General features: G+C 42.9%; 1 protein-coding gene across 1 annotated transcript in view; it reads left to right on the top strand.

Moving 5' to 3' along the window:
- The window catches only part of NUDT3 (nudix hydrolase 3), an 83,491-nt gene that overhangs the window by 56,375 nt on the left and 2,615 nt on the right, over nt 1–24,501 (top strand). The window contains exons 3-4 of the mRNA XM_075555491.1: nt 23,444–23,488; nt 24,343–24,427. Of these exons, the coding sequence (XP_075411606.1) occupies nt 23,444–23,488; nt 24,343–24,427 (130 nt within the window). The remainder of the gene's footprint in view (nt 1–23,443; nt 23,489–24,342; nt 24,428–24,501) is intronic.

Raw genomic sequence — 24,501 nt, 5'->3', positions numbered from 1 at the left:
TTTTTGAAACTTCTGATACCTGGCTTAAAAAGTAAAGCAAAACCTTATGAAGCTTTTCAATAAAAAAGTCAAATCTCATATACTCAAACTTAGATATAAAACAAATCTTAGGTTCTTTAGATATTTCAATATTATGTACAAACATATTAAGATTTTGAGCATAAGATCACAAATCAAAGAAATTTTTTGTTCAGTTATACTTTTGAAATTGAGTTTATAAGATTAAACCGAATCCAATCCACCAAATTCTTTCTTACATAAAATGACAAGTATGCCTGGTTTCTGTCTTCATGTAAAATTATTTAGACTTAGATTTTTTGACTTTTAGATGTTTTCTATATTCAATTATAAATATTTTCAGGTTTGACAGATGCTCACCATTAATGAATATGACTCAGGGTGGCCTGATAGGGCACACTGAGCCAGTCCACTGTGGCTCCATCAAAGGTGGCACCCACACAGGTTGAAATGGGTGTTAAGCAAGCCAACCTTAGTGTCTGTCACACCCAGCTAACTTGTAACTTTGCACTTCAACCTGGAGGTCATTTCCTTCACGAAGGCTGATTCCTCTTAATATCTTTGTTATTGTGTTTCAGGCTGTGCTTCTAGTGTCATCGTATTTATATTGCACTTTTTTTTAATGCCTCGAAGGCTTTATTGTTGGCATTGATGAGAGGGGGTATGACAGCTCCAGCTTCTGAGGTGGCGTGGAGAAGCTAGGCGGTGATACTGTTTTATTTTCTTTCTGTCATACGGTCTATTTACTTAGCTTCTAGCTCAACTTTACGCTTTCTGACTTTGTGTGGTCATGGGCCATTCTTGCTTGTGCATTATTAAATACCCAGTACAGAGTTGAGCACTAACTAAAATAAGTGTTGGAATTATTGGCCTGACTCTAGGGCAGCCACAGCAGTGCTGTTGACGGAGGCTTTCTCAGGTTGTTAGGATCAGGTACTTCAGTGAGTGAAACCTAACATTGTCACGGCAACTGCCCAACCAATCTACATAGAGCTGGGAACAGAGGTCAGAGTTCACAGGCAGACTTGTGCCTGCAGTGTGGGAGGGACGCAGTCTTTCTGCTCTCTGGGCCTCCTGGCTTCTGCTTATGACTTTGGGTTTTGTTTTCGTCCTCCCTGGTGCTCCACTCAGTTGTCTGTTGACTCTGCTCACATTAAGCCCTCCCCAGGGATAGAATCTAATTGGCTTTGCCCAGTTACAATCTAGTATCCTTATTATTTTTTTTTACATTGAGTGTAAAGTTTTAATAATATTTTATAGTTGTTTTTTTTTTTATTTTAACAATTTATTAGGGGCTCATACAATTCTTATCACAGTTCATACATATACATACATCAATTGTATAAAGCACATCTGTACAGTCTTTGCCCTAATCATTTTTTTCTCCTCTTTTCTTTTTTTACATTTTATTAGGGACTCATACAACTCTTATCACCATCCATACATATACATACATCAATTGTATAAAGCACATCCATACATTCCCTGCCCCAATCATTCTCAAGGCATTTGCTCTCCACTTAAGCCCCTTGCATCAGGTCCTCTAATATCCTTATTTTGTCATTAAACAATTTTTGTATATAAACATAAATGAGATCACTAAGTAGTTAATCATATTCTTGTGAGACCTAGGTATCTTTAATCTCAACCTGTTCTAAGCTTTGTGCAACTTGGATTTAAAATTCCAACATATTTGCCAGATTTCTGAAACAGATAAACCTGTAGCACTAAAAATACTATCATTCATATTTAAAGAACTAAGATCCCTCCTTTTTATAGATTGGCCTCTGTTTTTAGCGACTTACAGTCAAAATCCTAGTCTAGGGCCCTCAGAGGGGCAGGAGGCCCGGCTTTCCCCAGGGCCTGCCAGTGGGCCTTGGTCACAGTGCACCTCTAGCCCAGGGTAGCAAAGACTTGTGCCAGCCATATGGTAGACTGTCCGAGGAATAGAAAGAAGAGCACATTTATATGTGACTGCCCCGTGCTAATTTAGTGGGAAGGTAAAATTGTTGGCTGACAAGAAAGAAAAGTGGAGTCCAACCACTGTTTTCTGTTCATCTGTCACATTACTGGTGGGGAATTGCTATTGGCGTCATCCTTATCTTAACCCATTCTCAGCCCAGCCAAGCCAAGTGTTCATCTGTAAAGCTAGAGAACCTCAGGAAACAAGCAGACGGAGGAAATCTTGTGCATCCCTTCAGTTGCATCCTTTTCATGGATGACAAGGATGAGGACCTTCTTTAGAGAAGGGTTATTCGTGATGAGAACTGAGACTATGTAGCTAAAGGCCACTTTCGTTTTCCTGCTATTTCACATCTGAACACGACCCACTGGACTATTTTCAGCATATAAACTCGCCAACCTTGGTGGGTATGCAGAGACTTAGTCTGTGATATAGGAGTAGCTTTAACATCGTCTCTGTTTTGTGTTGACAGGTCCTGGCATCACACTCTTAGACCACTCTGCTAGCTCTTCTCCTGTGCGTTGCCACATAAACGGGCCTTCTTGGGAATGCCCATAGGTTAGTTTGTACTGCACATAAAGCGGGCATTTTTTGGTCACACATGTTTGACTTGTTCCCCCTGATGAAAGTTTTATGAAATCCCTAGATGCCTTATTCTAATGCCAGGGATCATGGTTGCCCTTCTGATGGCACCTCAGAAGTTCAGTGCTGCTTCACAGTTACCCCTGATCTGTTTTACATTGCTCTGTCAAAGACACCCTCAAAACCTCCTCGATCCCATTTGTAGTTTCAGATAAGAATGTGGGAATGCCACAGTAAACTTTATTTAATTTAATTATTTTTTAATTAATAAACCATTTTATTGGGGTCTCTTACAGCTGTAAACTTTATTTTAATATCTGTATCTTCCCTAAAACTTAACCCATACACCTCCCTATCACTGTAAAATGCCGTTGTTCTTTCTTATCTATCTACACAGGGGATTTTTAAAAGTTGGTAGATTTCCATTGCCTTTTATTTTCATTTTTCTACAAACTTTTTGAGACTTCCTGGTATCCTGTCACAGAAAACTCATGTGGCCTCTCAGAACCATCTAACAGGAAATGGTATTTCTTGTCTCATGTTACAGAAGGGACATTTTGAAAGTCTGCGAGTGTGTAGGAATAATTTAAGATATTCTTTTGTCACTTTTTTTAAGCTCTTAAATGCTTAACTCTATTTGGAGTGGAAAAGAAGTGCAGGTTTAGTGTGGCTGTGTTGTATTTTCATCCTAACTTTATGGCCCAGTCTGAGCAGCTGTGAATGGAAAGTGAGGAGCAATGGATGTCATTTCTGAGGGGAAGTACAAGGGGTCTTGTTTCTGTCCCCCAAATCCAAGAACTTTCACCACAAAATACCTGTCACTTAATAGTACAAATTTTAATTGTGAATAACAAGAATCCTTTTTTATAACTTCAGCAGGATAAGGAAAGCAATCTAGAGAATTATGGAGGAAGTACCAGTTCATTAGGCTGTGGGGATGGGGCTATGGACCTGGCCCTGGCATACAACTGAGAGCGTGCCCTAGTTGGCAGGGTGGACCCTGCTTCCAGGCCCAGTAATCAGCAAATGGCAGTTAGGCTCCATGTGATCAGCTCCTCTGCTGTTTCCAGAGAAGCTTGAAAGCCGATTTTCTTGTGAAAAAAAAATTCATGCTTTTTCTATTTTTTATTTTTAATGTGAATACAAATCATATATTAACAGAAAATAGCAACAATAATATCCTAAAAGGTAAATCATAAAACGCAGCCAAAATGTCTGTTCCCAATTAAGTGACTCTTGAGTCCCCTGAGCGGTTCTGAATTTTTTCTTTGTTTTGAACTTCAGAATGATAAACATCAGTCATGGAAGAAGAGAGCTTTTTTTGGGGTGTGGGGTGGGTGAATATCCTGAATAGTAAGTGAAAGCAAAACACTGGAAATATTTTGTTGTTTAATGGCAATATTAAGATGCTAAAACTTATCCAGATGTATATGAATTGCTATAAATCAAGAGAGGCCAACATCTTTCCAGGAGCAAACAGCTTCATCTTTCTTTCGCAGAGTGGCTGGTGGGTTCAAACCACCAACCTTGCTGTTAGCAACCCAACCCTTAATCCACTATGCCACCAGGGCTCATGTGTTTGTTGAAAAGTAAGCATTCTGTGTTGGAAATCTTCCAAAACAAGAAACTAGGTAGAAAATTAAAGTATTTACTGTGTGCCAACCATATTCAGCATCTTAAGCCAGAGACCATTATGTGCAGGCACCACTCTGTATAAGACAAACTGCTCGGGAAGGCTCATGTAAGCCAGGCCCTTTGAAGGAGCCTCGGAGGCACAGTGGTGGAGCACTTAGCTCCAACCACAAAGTTGATGGTTCAGACCCACCACTCAGTAAGAGAGCTCTGTGGCATGTAAGGGTTGCAGCCAGATAAGGGTGTACAGCCCTGGAAACCCCCCACAGCAGTTCTACCACGCCCTTGCGGTCGGTCGTTAGGGTTGGAATCCACCTGATGGCAGCAGGTTTTACCAGAGTCATTACAGGTCCTTTGGCCATGGCCCTGTAATAGATAAGAATCGTCATGTCCTTTAACACAGTCATGTTCTGATCTTAGTTAATTTGGGGGTGATGTGCCGCAGTGCTAAAACTTCAGAAAAGCCTCCCTATGGGAGGGTGGACACACGTTGACACGAAAACAGGGTAGAAGTTAAAGAACATACTGTAAGAAAAGTTCATTTTGGATCCCTCAGTATAAAGTGAAGCAGCTGCCCTAGTTGCTGTGCGGCAGAGGTGGCTGTGAGTTCGGGACAAATCCAGCAGTTCTCCGACGATAGCTTTCACGCCCTTAGGGAGTGCCTGGGCATTGAGTCTCCTGTCCCTGGCAGGAAAGGGCTGGAAGAAAAGTGTGGCACCGACGCTGCCCCTGTGAAGGGCCTGGCTGCAGCGCCTGTGGCACTCCGCTGTGCTCCCGGGGCCGCAGTGCACTGCAAGCCTGTGCCCCAGAGCAAGGCCTCTCCCAGGCTGTCAGCTTACAGGGTGGCTTCGCTCTGTGACATGGCGTGTTAGTGACTGCCCTCTACTGCCACCTGTATGGACAGGTGCTCTGACCTAGGAAATTTCATCTTAAAAAAGAAACACTAGAATCTCTTATTCTGAGGGCCTAAGTGTTCCTTTTAAGTACTTAGTGACACTACTAGTGTGGCCAAGTTTGATCACTGATGAAGTGCTTGACCACTAGCGTGGCCCATTGTTTCTAGTAGCAGGAAAAGGTGGACAACACTAAAGTTAGTGCATGCTTTTTACTAAATGCGAACATGCTCAAAACCGGGAAAGGAAAAACGATAAATGTCACGAACCTCCCCAGCAGGAGCACGTTTTTTTCGGTGTGAGCTTTAGCCTGGCATCTTTCCTCTGCGACTGCGTGCGCATATCAGAAGTATTCTTAAATATCAAATGAGAGGTTCATAAAAAAATGTAAACTAGAAAGAGGACGCAGGTTTTTCTGCACTTACTCTCTGCCACCACTGCCTCCTAGCCTGTCTCCCTTCCAGCTGCAGCCGTGGAGAGCCTGGCCCAGTCTTCTAACTCTGTGTCCCTTTGTTCACAGTGACTGCCATTTCTCAGCACCTGAAAACTGTCTAGCACATAGTCGGTGCTTTGTAAAGAGGAAAGGAGGGAGGACAGAGTACATACATGCTCAAGACAGTGAAAGATCAGACAGAGGCTCCTTCCTGATCCTCAGTGCGATGACCAGCAGTTTAACTCACTGGCTAGAAAAACTTGGGAAAGTTAGAAAGGATCACAGAAAACCGAAGTCTAAATACAACAGATTTTTAAGATAGTTCCCACAACTCTTTTTCAACAATGCCTTGTCTACAGGGACATGGAAATCTTTTAAAAATTATTATAGGTGTTAAATATAAATAGAATTTACTGAGGAAATTATGAGGTTAAATATTATTTAATTAAAAGCATCTTATCAATGTTTTTATAAAAATACACTTAGATCTTTTTTTTAACAATTTATTGGGGCTCATACAATTCTTTTCACAGTTCATACATATACCTACATCAATTGTATAAAGCACATCTGTACAGTCTTTGCCCTAATCATTTTTTTTCTTCTTTTACATTTTATTAGGGACTCATACAACTCTTACCACCATCCATACATTCCCTGCCCTACACTTAGATCTTAACCATCAACAAGGGTCACAGAATGTATGTTTTTTCCATTTTATTAGGAGCTCCACAGAGATTAGAACAACCCATAGTTGAATTAGATCAAGCAGGATTGTACAGTTGCTGCCGCCATCATTTTCAGAACATTCTCTTTCTTGCACTCTTTGGTATCAGCTCCCCCACAAATGTATTTTCTATGAACCCCAGGTTCTTTAAGAATTTTAAATTCTGTGGCTTTGTATTGTGGTGTTAAAAGAAATTACTGGTTATAAAAAATAAGATTTCTTTTGCATTCATATTTTATGATTGAAAGACATTCTTATGAACTAAAATTTTAGTTTGGTTGATTGGTCCAAAGACACCCCCCACCCCCTTCCAGAGACTGAGGATTTATATTCTGGGTGTTCTAAGAGTAATTTTTGTTGTCTTGTTTATTTAATTATTTATTTAAAACGATTTATTAGGGGCTCATACAACTCTTATCACAGTCCATACATATACATACATCAATTGTATAAAGCACATCTGTACATTCTTTGCCCTAATCATTTTCTTTTTTTTTCTCCTCTTTTTGTTACATTTTATTAGGGACTCATACAACTTTTATCACAATCCATACATCAATTGTATAAAGCACATCCATACATTCCCTGCCCCAATCATTCTCAAAGCATTTGCTCTCCACTTAAGCCCTTTGCATCAGGTCCTCTTTTTTTTTGTTGTCTTGTTTAAAGTAAGTTTTATGTGTTTTGAAATGCATAGTCTAAAACATTGAGCCGGGAAGAATACTCCATCCCACTGGTTTTTCTTAATGGTTAATATAAGTGCCTTTTAATGTTTATGAAATGCCGTGGTATTGATGGGACATTAGCAGTTTCAGAAAACAGAGAGGTAATGTATTTTATACTATAAAAAGAGCAGGCTCAAACATATCAGTGCCAAATGAATACATTTCTCCTATCTCCTCCCTGTTAATGCTCAGGTAGACCTTGTCCATATTAAGCAATCCTGCCCTTCACACAGGGTAGCAATTGTTAGTTGCCTCCTTGAATACCACTAAACGTTTCTTTTGCTTCGCTCCATCAGTGGGCAATTGGGAATCATCTGAACAACCAGTTCTGTCAGTTGAGGGGCTTGGTAGGACTCTGTATTAGACCCTATGGTGATCATAAAAGCATTCAAAAGAACTAAGCTTTCAGAGTGGGTTTTTACAATGGAGAGTGAGGCAGCTAAAGAAGGAGAGTATATCATTTTCACCCAACTTGGACAGAGTGTCTACATGACATGCTCTAACACAGATGTGTGGCAGCTAAACGAGGAAGATAAGACTGGTTATGACTGTATGACGAACAAAGCTTTGAGGGCAGCACTTTACTGAGAGCATTGGCGGTGGGGCGGGGTGCCTGCTATATAGGGACTATACTGTTAAGTGGAATTTATTTTTACTAGGTCATAGAAGCACATTGTTGTAAAAGGACATCAAGAGATTATATAATTTAAGTCTGCACTTTTGATAAAATATAATTTATACTGTTCAAACCTTTCTGCTATTTTCCCCCTTTTTGTATATTTATATATTGCTAACAGTATCTAAATTAGTAACTTTACTTTTTGGGGAAAAGACTTTTAATGCCACCTACAATGAAAGGCCACTGTACACCTATTAGAATAGTTCCCCAAAAAGTGTGTGTGTGGGGGGGGTGCTGTCCCTATAAAAAGTTGGATTTGAATAAATGATATGATATATTTCAACATTGGGGATAAGGTGGAGTAGCTGCTGAGGCTCCTAATGTATAACCAAAACCCCGTTGGAAATCCTAGTTAATTGGCCCAATAATGTGTTGTTCTTCTGTTGTACTTCCCAATTCCGTGCGTAGTGCCTATGGTCTTAGAAACCTTGTAAGCAATCTGGCTAGACATAGAAGAGCTGGGAACACAGGGAATCCAGGACAGATAACCCCCTCAGGACCAATGTTGAGAGTAGCCATACCAGGAGGATTAGGCAGGGGAGATAAGGGGAACCGATCACAATGATCTATCTATAACCCCCTCCCAGGGAGATTGGCAACAGAAAAGTGGGTGAAGGGAGACATTGGTCAGTGTAAGACATGGAAAAATAATAATAATTTATAAATTATCAAGGGTCCATGAGGGAGGGGCATGGAGAAATGAGAAGCGATCCCAAGGGCTCAAGTAGAAAGAAAATGTTCTGAAAATGATGATGACAATAAATGTACAAATGTGCTTGACACAACGGATGGATGATAAATGGATTGTGATAAGAGTTGTAGGAGCCCGCAATAAAATGATTCACGAAACAACACAAAAACCTTGTAAGCATGTGTTCATGCATAACTAACCTGTTTGTACAGCAAAGAGGGAGAGTCGGGAATAGAGTGAATCGTTGCCACCTTTGCTGTGAGTCCAGGACAAGTGGATGGCACCTGACCACCCTTACTGAACATTTTGATCAAGGATTATACAGAGAATCCTGATCAAAAAGGGGAAAATGCAGAATAGTTTTAAACTCCCATGAAATCCAAACTCTCTAGAGCCATTAAAGGAGGATGCTCTCCTGAGATCAATCTTTAAACCTTAAACTAAAAATGTTTCTTGAAGTCTTCATAAAACCAGTGATTTGTCGAACTGAACTAGAAAATCTGTCTTGAATATCATGTTCTCCTAAGAACTTTTTCAGGAGCCCTGGTGGTGGTGTGGCTGCTAACCGGTTGCAAGGTCACCAGTTCAAAACCACTCACCCATTCCACTGGTAAAAGATGGCGCTTTCAGTTTGCGTAAAGAGTCACAGTCTCGGAAGTCCACAAGGGCAGTTCTCCCCTGGCCTATGGGGTCACTGAGTCAGAATTAAGTCGATGGCTTTGAGTTTTTGTTTTTGATTTTGAAGAACTTTGTACATAGCATCAAAATGTCAGTACCATCTTGAAAGATTAGGAGCCTTGGGGCAGTTTGCATGAATGCAGGAGGAAGAACTCAGCAGAGGAGGATAAGCATGGTTGCAGATCTTGAAAACAGCCCAGTGTTACTGAATTGTACATGAAGAAATGGTTGAATTTGGTGTTTATTTTGCTCTGCATATTATCAACAACAACAAAATACCTTCTTAGATGCAATATAAATAGATGATGCCATATAGCAGTAGATTGAAAATTGTTGCTGTTTTCAAAAATGGTTCATCTCTCCTGAATGAATTGAGTAATGCAACATGAACTGTCTCAGAAAGAGAAAATCACTTTTCTGGTGATAGTTAGCAAAACTGAAATTTCCTTTTGTCAATTCAAACAGCAATGACCAATTCTGCCTGTAGAATTAAAGCTGGGTTATTGTTCTACACCCTGCTTCAGAAAACCTATAGAATACTTCTCTCCTGCCCTGTAAGAGTAGACTCAACCACAGTCAGGCAAAAACACCAGAATTACTTAAGATTCACAGACACGGTTTTCTCTAGTGTTTGTGTGCCCTCCACCCCCACCCCTGCCCCTTTTAAAGTTGGTTTTCATACAGACTATTCAGGTTTTTAGTGCTCTAACAGGCAAGAGATTTATGTAATGTGCCCTTTAACACTTGCTGATCCAAAAAATAAGGCTCTATTTAAATAAGCTTGGCCTCCAGGAAGTGCCCTACTTTATTCTTCCAGCAGCATGGCTGGTAAAGGCTCTGGAATCACATACACTGAGGTTTAGGTCCTGGGCCTAGAAAAAAGGGGTATTCTGCCGGAATCACAGGTGAGGATGCACTAAACCCTGAAGTGTTGGAACAGTTTTAGGTTGAAGACCTTTCTTTCATCGTATTATTTTACTTATAGATAAATGTTTGACACTAGAGTTTCGTTTGGGGCACTGTTTTATGTCCTCACGCGACAGAGGAGAATTGCCCATGGTTTCCTAGGCTGTGATCTTCATGGGGGCATAGCTGCAGGTCTTTCTTCGGCCGAGCACTTAATCATTGCACCACCAACCTTTCCCAAGGTACTCCCTTAGCTCACTTTTCCGACAAATAACTACTTTTAAGACTTTTTGAACCATTGACTCAAACAAAAGTATTGAAACCAAAGATGATGATGATATCATTTTACTTGATTTAGCTTATCTGCATTCATGTACATAATTGAATGCCACCCATGATGAGTCATTTCGTTGCCCTAGAGATTCAAATCTCCCCTTTAAAGAGTATAGCCCTGTAAATGAGCTGGTTTGTGTTGGAACCCTGAACAGAGGCTGAATCGCTGGGAGAGAAGCCAGTCGTCTTCTGCTACATGAACTGAGTCCAGAAAACTCTTCCAAACAGTTGTATGTGCTTTCCCATCCAGCTCCACATTCCAGGAAAGGACTTTCAGTCATCAGGAAGTGGGGCCGCGGCTGGCTTTCTGTTGGCTCCAGCACAGTTCACGATGGCTTTAGCACTATTAAAAGCGACCCTAGCCTCTGGAAACTGCCATCACTGACCCTGGGAGGTCTAACTTAGCTGGGGGAGGTGCCACCTAACAGCTTCCTTCTAATCCCGTGAGTTTGTAAATGCAAAGTGCTGAGCGCTGTGCCACCGGGGAAGTAAATGCCAGGACTTTGCTTCTGACTCTTCATGAAAGGGCGCTGAGTGGCTCATATAAAAAGCTGGGTTTCCAAGTTAAATAAAATTAACTTGGTTCCAGTTAGTTAAATGTGCTAATTAATAGAAATATTCAAAAGCAGAAAGGAGAGTAATAAATCCCCACTTCAGATGAGTGGCTGCTTCTAGCAGGTAGTGGGGAGTGCACCTGGGCTTCCGTTATACCAAATAGTAGTTTTTCCATAAAAACCCTGTGTAACGTGGCATTTATAAAGTCAAATAGTTGGGACATCAGTATTTGTTTTCCTACCTTCACCAGTATTTGAAATGCTTTATAGAAAAAACAATCTTGTGAGATTACACTGTCTCTCCACTGCTTTCCAAGCAGCCTTGGTTGTGTAGTGGTTTCGAGTTGGGCTGCCAGCTGCAAGGCCAGCAGTTCGAAACCACCAGCAGCTCCTCGAGAGAAAGACAGAGGAGCTTCAGCCTTGGACATTCACGGGGTCAGTTCTGCCCTGTCATGTGCTGTCCCCTTGGGCCCACATCAACTTGAGAGCAGTGGAGTGGTTTCCTACCAGTTTCCATCCCATCTTCACCGTGACCCCTGCCTTTTGTAGTTGTGAGGCTTGCCGGATGTCAGGAAGGTATGTACATCAGAAACTGTTGGCCAGTTTGTGTGTGTGTATTTCCTCGGTCCTGCACTGGAGTAGAGTTGCTGTCTGAGCTCCTTTGGAGCTGGTCTTGTTTCTTTAGCAGGAAGTTTTCAATCCGACAGTTTTCCTTGCATGTTGAGAATTTTTGTTGAGGAACGCACCACCTTAGGAGGATGCCGGGGCAGCTTTCAGCTACAAGTAACAGAATACCCGACTAAAGGTGGCTTCCTCCCTGCTGGTTCGTAGTCTCACACACGAAGCCTAAGGTTGGTCGTTTCTGAGTTGCTTCACTAGCTCAGCGGCACCTGATCCTGGGTCAGTTTCCCGTTGGCTTTCTTGGCCTTCTGCTCATGCTCACAAGATGACTGTAGCAGCTCCAAGTTTCAGGTCCCCACTTGACACGCACAAAGAAGAGTAAGGTTTCTTGCTGTGTGACTCTTTATCACAGTGGAACATCATTCCCAGGAGCCCCCAAGAGACGGCCTCTCATGAGCCATTGTCAGCACCGGGCCACATACCACACCCCTGAATACAGTCAAGGGGAATGGTATTCCCAAGTGTGGTGGAATCAGGCTTTCTCTCAAAATCCCGAGACCCCAACCATGCTAGCTATCTAGGGCCTCCCAGAGACTGCAATCATGCATGAGGGGAGACTACCAGGAAAAAGAGACTCGCCGAGACCTCCCTAGTCAGCCCAGCCCTTTTCAGAGAAATAGTTCAGTCCCAGTACAGCACTTTCAAAGAAGAAAGCACATTTATTTTGGTTTTGGTTAAGTAGACAGTTGCAATGTGCATATAGCTTTGGCACAGTATACATCTCCATGTGTATTTTACTTACTGCAAATGTATCTGTAGTAGAGCATTATTACATGAAACTGTCCTAGCCATAACCAAACACCTTAAGGGACCGAGTCACTGGACCTGAGGGCTTAAGGCTGTAGTCTAGAGCATAGGTTCCCACAATTAGGCCTATTGCCCTCTTACTCAAAAACAAAAAATTAGTTCACTACCTCCCCCCTTCCTCCAGCAATTAAAAACTTTCACACTATATCATCAATCTAGGATAAAATATTGATACCTGCTTTTGCAGCCCCCTGGATTGTTCCAGTGCCCCCATGGGACAGTATTACCCACTTTGGAAAACACTGGTGTAGAGAGGCAATTTAGGTCAATTGGTAAGAACATGGTCCACCAAGACAATCTATATCCATCTTTGGTGAGTACTGACTGCATCTTGAAAGATTGTCAAGCAGCCATTTAAAACACCACTGTTGGCCTCCCTACACCTAGAACAAAGACAGAATGGTAAGAAAACCAAAGACTAGGAAACAATTACCCCAGCGGGCTAATGGACAGCACCACCTGCAACCTCCATGACGCTTGAGACCAGAAGAACTAGATGGTGCCTGACTTTCATTGCTGACCCATCTGACCAGGATAAACGTAGAAGGTCCTGGGCAGAGTAGGAGAAAAATGGGGAACAAAAATCCAAAATCATAAAAAAAAAAAAATCAGACTTAAATTGGTCTGATAGAGATTGGTGAAACCCCTACAACCTCAACTCTTAGACACTGTCCATCCTGGAACTGAACCCACCTCCTGGAATCAACTTCCAACCAAACAAAAGGCTTGTAAGGGGAACAATACAATACAGTACTCACAACACCCAGCCTTTTGAGACAGAGGGGCAGGAAGGAAGGACAAATGGAGATGGGGGCCCAGGCGTGCTGTTACAACTAAGATCACAGAACAGAGTGAGTGTTACTTGTTGATGGGGAAGCTGTAATGTACTCAGACTTTCACCCAATCACAACAAAAATGATAATCCTCTAAACTGGAGGGAAGCCCTTGGAGGCTCTAAAAGTAGGCAGTTGCTCAAATTGTTACTGTTGACTAGCTGTGAAAGCGTTACAGTTAATGCTGTGACGCTCTGCCAGGAGAGCACGCCACCTCACCGAGTAATGAAAGGGATCTGCTGCAAGCCACAGCGGCCTTCAAATAAACGCTCCTCGGGATTTGGAGCTTTTGACATTCCAATGAAGTTAAAACTGCTTCTATGGGATTTGGGGGAAGATGGGTCTATAGCAGCTGGCCCAAACTTACTTATACCCAGAATCAAATCTTAGCCCCAAATGTCTGAGCCAACAATCTGTCAGGCGTGACCCTGACACCTACCAGGACCTGCATGCAGCAATCACGTGAGAGATAAAAATAACCACTCTCAGATTGCCAGGACAGCACTCTGGAGAGAGCTAGGGATTGAAAGTTGCTTTCAGGACTAGGGGGAAGGTGGGGCGAAGCAAAATGGTCATAAAGGGAACTCTGTCTTAGAGGATCTTTGCTTACAGATGCTCTCTTTATCAGCACCGTGCCATGACTTGTAAAGACCTTACGTAGTGGAAATGGCCAACCCAGGAAGAAAAAGGTTCTTTGTAAAAGAGAGTTTCCTAAGCAGACTGCTTGCTACTCCCTGGCTTTAAAATGGGTGAATGTTAAGGGGGAGCAGATAGCAACGATGACTGTATAAACCCATGCAAGCCGAACGAATACCAGAATTGTAGGTGGAAACATTGGATGGTGTAAGAGAGAGCAAAAATAATCATGATGATGGCTCCTGGGGGGCAGGGAGGGGATAAAGGGGAGCTGACATCAGAGAGTTCAAGAAGAAAGAAAATGTTTTGAAACTGATGGTGGCAGCAATTGTACAATTATGCTTGATCTAATTGAATTATGGATTGTTCATAATATTTGTAGGAGCTCCCAATAAAATGATTAATAAAATAATAATAATAAAATAAAATGGGTGGGTGTTGGAATATTTCTTAGGCTCACTTTAAATAAATTTCTGCCGAACAGGTCCTCCAAATACTCGTCTAGAACCCGAAAGAAAGACCAAAGGACAAATAGAACTATGATTTGCTCTTACAAATTAAAGATTAATAGACTCTTAAAGAATTAATCCATTTCACAAAGAAAGGTGCCTTTTCTATTTCCCCAACTGTGACTTACAGAAAGAAAATGAGTTGGATAGTAGCGGTGGGCGAGAGCACGGGTGGTGGCTCAGGAGATGCTCTGACCAGCTGCCGTCGGCTCGCCCCGTGTGGTCAAACAGCCTCCCTGACTGAGTCGGAAAGCGTAGTGCAGCTGGTCTTAGCAATTTATTTGTGAAAATGCAAGGAGGCAAATTGAATGAGAAAAGGAAGACCTTTCCTTTTAAGCAGACTGAAAGCCACATAGGAAAAGAACGGATGTAAAACAGTGGTGGACACAAACACCCTGACCAGAGAAAGGGAATTCATTCCTTGCTGATTAATACCCACAAGTCATTTCAAAATATGGCTTACCTGGTAGTTGAGCCTTTTATGTTTGGTATCGCTCAAGAGCTTTTAAAGTGCTAACTTCACGTGTGTGCTCATTGTATAAAAATGTAACACCAGCTCTGTTTAGAAAGTATTGTTGCTTTAATGTTTAACTTACTGCACAAGTAGCAACACAGGTTAACAGGAAGCCGGGATGGCACCATGAGTTCATCTTCTCATTTCGTCTGTCCAAATACTCAGCAAAGACAGACAAAACAGAGACATAGCCAGACTCACAAATAAAGTGAGTACTTCCCTGGTTGTGAAAGAGCAAAACTGCAGGACCTCAAGACCAGAAAGACCATTGAAGATCAGAGTTTAACTCCGTGGACTGAGGGGGTCCAAGAGTTCCTCTTGAGATGGTGGAGAACTCCTAGTTTCCAGCAAGCTGTGGGTCCAGGCAGGGAGAGGACACGGGTGCAGTGCACGATGACGCCGAGTCACCCTTAGAGTCTGTGGCTCAGCTGATTTATGGCATCTGAGCAGGAGCCCAAGCATGTATCATCTTAAAACTCAGCCTTTAGAAAGCCTGGGGGAAACGGCCGTAATGAGAAGGAAGCCCTTCATCAATCAGAAGACCGTGAATACGCTTCAGATGAAATGAACTTCCACAAAACTGACACAAAAACGGAAACAAACAAGCTCAGGAGGCTTAAAATAAAATGAAACCATAGCTTCAATTTTAAAAGAACAAAAAGGTATGGAAAAGAAAGTGGGCATGTAGAAACAGGGAATGAAGGGGGAAGTAGGTTGAAATGAAACAGTATAATTAAATGAAAAGCAAGCTAGAGATGGGATAGCCCTACCCTAGATACAGTTGAAAAGAACATAAGCAAACAGGAATAGACTGAAAAACTCCACTCTGATACACGAGACACAACTGAAAAGATGTCAAAGGGCAGGTAGATACCAGTGTAGACTAAGAAGGGCCTAACTGCTACAGCTGTTAATCTCACGAAAGAAAACGCGGGATGCCTCAGGATCCGGGGTTTTTATAACGGAAACCTAAATGGAATGCCAGAAGCCCAAGAGACGACACTAGGTAAACTGTACTTGACCAAAATGAAAAGGTTTTGTGCATCAGAAGAATTTTATCTGCCAATTGAAGAGACAACTTATAAGATGCTCTGCAAATCTTAAAGCAAAAAGACACACAACCTGATCCAAAAATAGGCAGATGACACCATTTGCCAGTAATGACATACAGCTGGCCAGCAAGTCCGTGAAATGACGATAGATCTAATCAGTGGTTTTTGTTAGTGACTGCCATTCAGTTACTGCAGACTTCTGGCCGACCCCACTCATGGAACAGAACTCTTCCTGACTTCCAGCCATCCCCATGATCACAGCTTATGAATGAGTTGGGTTTTCTTTTATTTTAAATCATTTTATTGGGGACACATAAAACTCTCATCACAAACAAGAAATGCATCCACTGTGTCAAGCACATTTGTACATCTGTTGCCATCATCATCTCCAAAACATTTTCTCTCTACTTGAGCCCTTGGTATCAGCTCCTCATTTTTTTTACCTCCCTCCCCCACAAACCCCTGATAATTGATGTTATTATTATTTTTCAAGTCTTACACTGACCAATGTCTCCCTTTGCCCGCTTTTCTCTTGTCCGTCCCCCAGGGAGGGAGTTTTATGTAGATCGTTGTGAATGGTTCTCCCTTTCTCCCCCACCTACCCCTTCCCCTCCTGGTGTGGCTACTCGCAATATTGTTCCTGAGGGGTTTATCTATCCTGGATTCCCTGTGTTTCCAGCCCTGTTTTTCTTTTTAAATAATTTTATTGGGGCTCATACAACTCATCACAATCCATACATCCATCCATTGTGTCAGGCACATTTGTACATATGCTACTATCATCATTCTCAAAACAATTGCTTTCTACTTGAACCCTTGGTATCAGCTCCTCATTTTTCCCCTCCCTCCCTGTCCCCCCATGAACCCTTGATAATTTATAAATTATTATTTTGTCATATCTTACACTGTCCGTCTCCCTTCACCCACTTTTCAGTTGTCCGTCCCCCAGGGAGGGGGTTACATGTAGATCTTTGTATTGGGTTCCCCCTTTCTACCTGACCTTCCCTCCGCCCTCCTTGTATCGCCACTCTCACCACTGGTCCTGAGGGGTTCATCTGTCCTGAATTCCTGTGTTTCCAGATCCTAACTACCAATGTACATGCTCTGGTCTAGCCAGATTTGTAAGGTAGAATTGTGATCATGATAGTGGGGGAGAAGAAGCATTAAAGAACTAGAGGAAAGTAGTGTGTTTCATTGTTGCTACCTTGCACCCTGACTGCTCATCTCCTCCCTGAGACCCTTCTGTAAGTGGATGTCCAGTTGCCTACAGATGGGCTTTGGGTCGCCTCTGCACTCCCCCTCATTCACAGTGATGTGATTTTTGTTCTTTGATGCCTGATACCTGTTCCCTTTGACACCACATGATCACACAGGCTGGTGTGCTTCCATGTGGGCTTTGTTGCTTCTGAGCTAAATGACTGCTTGTTTACCTTTAAGACCCCAGATGCTGTATCTTTTGATAGCCAGGCACCATCAGCTTTCTTCACATTTGCTTATGCACCCGCTTTTTCAAAACGTCTTCAGTGATCGTGTTGGGAAGGTGAGCATCATGGAATGGCAGTTTAATAGAACAAAGTGTTCTTGCATTGAGGGAGTACTTGAGTGGAGGCCCAATGTCCCTCTGCTACCGTAATACTAGACCTATAAATATATGCACATAAATCTATTTCCCCATCATCATATATAAATATATTTTTATGTACATGCCTGTATTTAGACCTCTATAAATGCCCTTTGCCTCCTAGTTCTTTCCTCTATTTCCTTTTACTTTCTTCTTGTCCCACTATCATGCTCACCCTTCTTTGGGTTTCAGTAATTCCTCTTGGTTGATCCCTTGATCAAGCCCTACCAGGCCTCTTACACCCTCTTCGCCACCGATTTTAGATCACTTGTTCCCTTGTCCCTGGGTTTGTTAACACCCACTTCCTTTCCCTCACCTTCCCCTCTCCCATGTCCCCCTGGAACCCTCAGTCCTGTTGGTTTCTCCAGATTGTTTATCCAGCATATCTTATCCAGATAGACCTGCAAAGATAATAATATGCACAAAAACAAGACAGCAAAACAAAGCAATAAAAGAACAAACAACAACACACAAAACCAATGACCAAAATAAGAAAAGTCTGTATATGGTTCAAGGTCTGTTTGTTGACCTTTAGGAGTGCTTTCCGGTGGAGTCTGGCCCCAAAGGCTATTTTTGCTACTCCTTCGGGACTTCCTCTCTGCTCTCCCTATTGTTCTCTTGCCCGCCCTTAGTGTTTTGCCTCAGTGTGGTGGGGTCAGATCAGGCGCAGTTCCCACACTGTGCGTCCAGTGTTGTCCTCTGTAGGACTATGGATCAATGAGGGATGTCGCGTCTCGTAGTGGGGCATGCCATATGGTCGGTCCTCTCTGTGATTGCCTGCTCTGAGCAGGGATATTGTCCTCAAGGCTTGGTGGGCCGAATGGGTTTTCATTGCCTGTTTTTCCAGAGGTCGATTGCCCCACCTTTTTTCTGAACTGCCTCAAACTGGACACTGAGGAGGTGTGTTCAGCATCTTAGCAACCCAATACTGATGATAGGTGGTGGGTCTGTGTGATGCCCCTTGGCTCAGAATTGAATAGAGGTCTCCTACAGGAGATGAGAATTCTACCATTAAATCACCAGTGCCTCAAGGTTAGGGAAATGCACCTCAACCCCCATAAATGCAAATGAACATAATTAGTGTCACTGAATTGTACATGCAGTACAATATTGAAATGGCAAATGTTTTGTTACTTACATGTTTACCTCAATTAAAAAAGAAAATGAACGAGGCACCATTTTTACCAATCTAGGGTGACTGTAATCAGGAAACAAGTGTTCACATCTTAGAACCATTATCCGTTGCAAGTAGAAGTGCAAATGCTATGGAACACAGTTTTGTCAGTGCCTCAGAAGGTTAGACATCGAATGACTATTGTTGTTTTTAGGTGCTCTGGGTCAGTTCAGACTCATGGTGACCCTGTGTACAACAGATTGAAAGCTGTTGTGTGCCATTTTCATTGAAGGCCTTCCTCTTTTTCACTGACCTTCTGCTTTACCATGTAGGATGCATGTCCAAAGTATGTGCTATGCAGTGTCTGTCTTTGCTTCTAAGGAGTAAGCTGGCTGTACTTCTCCCAACACCGCTGTGCTCTTTCTGCTGACAGTCCATGGAACTTCAAATATTCCCCAACAGCATCATTGAAACGCATGGATTGTTCGTTAGTCTTTTGTATGCATTGCCCAGCTTTCACAAATAAGTGAGGTCTTTGAAAATACCGTACCTCTGGTCAGGCACTCCTTAGTCGTGAAAGTGACATCTTGGCTTTTAGACACTTTAGAGATAACTTTTGCAGCAGACTTGCTCAGTGTAGTACATTGTTCATTGATTTCTTGGCTGCTTCCATGGTTTTTGATTGTGGATCTGAGTAAAATGAAATCCTTGACCAATATTAGTCCTTTAATCGATTCATCTTGGTGTTGCTTATTGGCCTCTTGTGAAGATTTTTGATCTAGTAGACTGGAAATGACAAGCTGAAGGAGCAGTGTCACGTTCACTGTCAGCAAGAACACTTCGAGACCCATCCAGAAGTGCAGCAGTGATAGGATCCAGTCCATGCACCTACAAGGAAGCGCAGCTAATAGACCAACCATTGATGCCAGTGATGGTGAAGCAGGAGGTTTTTATCAATTTCTGCCATCTGAAATTTATCACACGCCGTAAAAATGCAGTGCTAAATTACTAGTGATGCAGTGCTAATGTTAGAACCGAAAGATCCATAGTTAGGAAAAATATGACCTTACTGATAGAAATGACGTGGAGGGAGCATGACTCGTGACTTATTCTTTGAAAGTCCTTTTTTTTCCCCAAAAGTATAAACAGCAGCTACACACCTTGACTTTCTGAATGGAATATACAGAAATTAAATCAGCTACATCTGTGAAAAGAGAAAGAAGTTCAATATTATCAGTCTGTGTGTATATATACAATCAACCAGGCTGGGGAAAACTATGGAACAGATCAATAGTTACTTATAAGCACATTTCAACTTGAAGCTGAAGAAAATGAAAGCAAGTCCTTGAGAGCCGAAAGATAACCTTTGAGTATATTCTGTCTGAATTTAGAGGCTATCTCAGGAATAGCTCTGATGCATTGAACACTTAAAAGACTAAAATGCATGTCAGAAGAAATCCTAAAAAATGCTCCTGACAGTAAAGAACAGAATAGAAGGTTTCAAAGGGTGGCTTGAGAAGGCTGCTCTTTATCATGAACTGTCCATCGCCTCTTGGCCTTTTGGCTACGATCAAGTGTAGAAAACCAGAAGGGAAGGAGGCACTCGGCATTTCTCAAGGTGAGCAAACTGAAAAGGAAAAAAATTAAGCTACTGCTTAATGTGATTAAATTATTACCTTGTACAACTTGTGGATTGTAGGCCAATAAATTGTTTTTAAAACAAAATAAAATTAAGTTTCAAGTTGCTTTACTGAAGGATTCTATAGGTCAATATTAAACGACCAAGAAAGCATCAAATGAAGATGGTAGAAATTCACAGAAGAATCACTGTACCAAAAAGAATTGATTGACAATCGTTTCAGGAGGTAGCACAGCAGCAAGAAATTAAGATATTGTAGGGGAAAGTCTAAGCTACAATGCTATGGCATCGACAAAACACAAGGCTCCAGGAAGTGACGTAATACCTTTGGAGATGTTTCACAAATGGATGCAGTGCTAGAATTACTCATTTATCTAAGCCTGGACACCTGGGAAGATAGCTATCTGACCAATCGACTTTATGAAATCCTTATTCGTGCCCATTCCACAAAAAGGCGATCCAGCAAAGTTTAGAAATTATCAAACAATGCCACAGCCATGTACAATTTTACTGAAGAGCATTCTAAAATGGTGACAGTTGTGCACACACAGGGAACTGCAGAAATTCAAGCCATATGCTAAAGAGGACAGGAACAGGGCATATCATTGTTAGTGTAGGAGATACCTTAGCTGAAAACAGTACGAACATTTTACCTGTGTCTTAGTGACTATGCAAAGACATCCAGCGATGGTAGGTCACAACCTAGGTGGATGGCATTGAGAAGAGTTTGGAATTGCAGACCTTCATTGTCGTCATATGGAGCCTGTCGGCACACCAAGACACGGTCATTCAAATAGTGCAAAGGGAGGGTTTAGAGCAGGAAAGTAGGTGTCAGGCTTGTATGCTTTAACTGTCTGAATGTCGAAAGCTGGTCCCACAAGAAGATAGACTGTATGAAGAGCCATGTGGCGTCAGGTTCGGAAGGGGCGCAGTAACGACCGACCTCTGATGTCCGCGCAGTTCCCCTTGTAAGATTCTAACCCGAAACTTGAAAGCAGAGACGCAAACAGTTGTATGTTGGTGTTTGTTACAGCTCTGTTCACAGTCAAATGGTGGGAACCGAAATGTCTGTCCACAGATGGATGGAGAAAAGACCTCTGCGGTCCCTACACACAATGAATAGTCATGGAAACATGAAGTGGTGATACACGCGACAGTATGAACGCACCTTGAAAACTATATCCTGGATGAAACAAGTCAGTCACAGAAGAACAAGTACTGTACAGCCCCACTCCTATGAAAGAATTCTAATTTGACAAAGTTGATTAGTGGAGGAATGGGAGGTGGTGGACAAAAAGAGTGAGTTTCTCTTACAAGTAATGAAAAGCATTTGGAAATAGATTGTGGTGGTGGTTACACATTAATGCTGTAGTTGACGTCACTGGATCGAAAATGTTGGAATGAACCGTGTTTTGGTGCATTCATATTCTACCACGAAGTAAAGGTCAAGGCCATGCATGAAGTTGCCACTCTCCTCATCTCTGTCAAATCACATATATCATTTATGAAATGACCGTGGTGTGTTTGTGAACTTCTGCCGGACTGAACTGCAGGACACTGAGCTCTGTTCCAGACCTGGTGCACACAGCCCAATGCAAGTCTGACATGGGTCCTGCCCCAGGGGTGCTGAACCCCCAAGCCTGTTCATTGCTATGCCTCGGCACCCACCGTGCCGCGTGCAAGAGTTGGGCTTTAATGGGCGGGCCAGTCAGAAAGTCTTGCTACTGGGTTCCAGTTCATCCCACGACCCAAACCACTGCGACCGAGTCCCTATGACTCCTAGGCACTTGATACAGGATTTCAACCTCTGCTGTCAAAGTCGCTGCTCTGACCCTGCAGGTCCCCTCGTAAGATTCTAACCCAAAACTTGAAAGCAGAGACTGTCCTCTTTACAGGAGCAGACTGCCTCATCCTTCTCCACAGAGTCACTGGTGGTTTGAACTTGCAACCTTGCAGTTAGCAGCCCAATAACTTACCTGATAGTCCTGCCAGGGCTCCTTGCCAAGTCATGCATGCGTTTATTCCCCACGTTTATGTGACCCGTAGATGGCTGCTGGTAGCTGGCCTTAGTCTCCTTAGGGTCAAATTAGCAAGCAAACTCACCGTCAGGTTGATGATGGTGTCCCTATAGGACAAGGTCAAACTGCCCCTGTGAGCTCCTGAGACTAACTCTCTATCAGAGTAGAAGCCCCCACCTTTCCCAAAGGAGCAGCTGAACTCCTCCCTCTTTAGGGTACCTTCCTCCCCCCAAAAAAGATCCAACCAAAACAGTGCTTTCCAAGGAGATTGACTTGGCATTCAAGGCAGCTCAAAAGATTACAGTAACTACCTGGGGCTTCCAAAAGGGTAGTCTTCTTGATCGATGTTCTCCAAGGATACAGGACAATCACTGCAGCTTATTAGGTGAAAATTTTAAGAAGATTGAAAATTACATTGATGAGGAAAAACTAGGAAAGTCACACCAAAAAATGTCCCCCACCAGGACGGTGCCCTGCTAGTTGTTCGAGGGCAGCAAGGGCCTTACACGCGCCCACAGCCTGAGCCTGCCCCTGAAGATCCTCGCTGCTGCTTGACATGGTGTAAGTCAAAACACAGAATTCTTGGGAGGAGGCTTAGAAAGACGGAAACACTGCCTTCACAAGTGTATGGACATGGATGGATGAAGGCGATATTGAGAAACAGTCGCTTGACATTTTTATTAAACATTTCCATGTTTTGGCAGCAATGCGTTTTTTTACTTGCTCTGGGGGTGTGGTGTGTGTGTGTGTTTTGACTGAAAGATAAGTAAATGAAACAATACCTGAAAACGTCGTGTCTTTGTTATAACCTCTCTTTTTTTGGTATAACTTCTTGTCCTTGGTCATCTCGTTCTCTCTGGCCAGCTTTGCACTAAGGCAGCGGTTCTCAGCCTGTGGGTTGCGACCCCTTTGGGGATCAAATGACCCTTTCACAGAGGTCCCCCAATTCATGACAGTGATGAAGTAGCAGCGAAAATAGTGTTATGGTCGAGGGGTCACCACCTCACGAGGAACTAGATGAAAGGGTCTCGGCATGAGGAAGGTTGAGAACCGCAGCACTAAGGAGATGAGACATGATCTTCATGGGCTCGCCACCGGCCTGGAGTCCTCCCACGCTGCAGCCTCGTTAGAATTGCTCAGGACACTTCAGAATGGAACCAGCAGTGTTGCAATGCCAATGTGTTCCTTTTCTTTTTACTTTTCAGGCCGGAGTAAAAGGGACACTGGGAAGATTGGTCGGAATTTTTGAGGTAACTGCTCACATCTTCTGCCAGCGGCCCCAGAGGACAAAGTAGAACTTCCCTTTTGCGTCGCCGAGGCGCTCAGGCCGCCTCGCCGTCCCTCTGAGTTGGAGTTGACCCCCTGCCAGGGGCTTCTTAGGGGTTTGTTGAGTATTTTTGCTGAGAGTAGTATCACATTAGTAACCATATATGGTTTCATCGAGGAAAGCTGCCTTTTTGGGTTCTTTGAGTTTTCAAACCAATGGTTGGCTTTCCTTATTTTAATCCTAAAAGCTGCTTGTGAGTAGCATTTCTCCCGTGTAGTCTCGCTCCCTCTTCTCCCAAGCTGTCGGGGGGTAGGTAAGTGTAGAGTAGACAGAGAAGACTTGAAGGTTAAGTGGCTGTAACGGAGGATCTCGCCTGTGCTGCATACTTGGAGGGACGTGGAGGAAGTACAAACGCAGGCCTGGCTTGAAGAAAAGGGGAGTGGGGTGAGGTCTCAAAGGTCACCGACACCACTGACAGTGGTGCCACTGTTGGACACAATGTCTTCTCCAGATTTCTGGTTCTTGCTACTCGAATTCACACGGTGCATTTTTTTTTTTTTGAGAGGTCAATCAAGAACATTCAGCATTCTTGGAAATATGCACCTAGAGGAGTAGTAAGGAAACACACATGTGTCTGTGGATATATGTATGCATGTGTCTATGTATAATGTCACCAAAGAGCATACTCGGGTCAAAGTGTGGCATATTTTAAATAGGCCATCTAGCACATTCCATGAGTGTAGGAGCCCCCTGTGTGAGGGTCTTCTGAACATGAGTGCGGGAGGGTGTGTCTGTCATCTCAGCCTAGGGACCAGCTCTTGCTCTCTCTGCTTGTAGAACCAGGAGAGGAAGCACCGCACCTATGTCTATGTGCTTATTGTCACAGAAGTGCTGGAAGACTGGGAAGACTCTGTCAGCATTGGTAAGTTGTCACCCGACAGCCATGGCTGCTGCCACAAGCCTTACCCAGAAGCTGAATCTAGAGAGGGTGTGTTG

This window comes from Tenrec ecaudatus, chromosome 7 (genome assembly GCF_050624435.1).
Source record: "Tenrec ecaudatus isolate mTenEca1 chromosome 7, mTenEca1.hap1, whole genome shotgun sequence".
Classification (NCBI taxonomy): domain Eukaryota; kingdom Metazoa; phylum Chordata; class Mammalia; order Afrosoricida; family Tenrecidae; genus Tenrec; species Tenrec ecaudatus.
The sequence above is the reverse complement of the archived record's forward strand: the minus strand, read 5'-3'. Positions and strand labels throughout refer to the sequence as shown.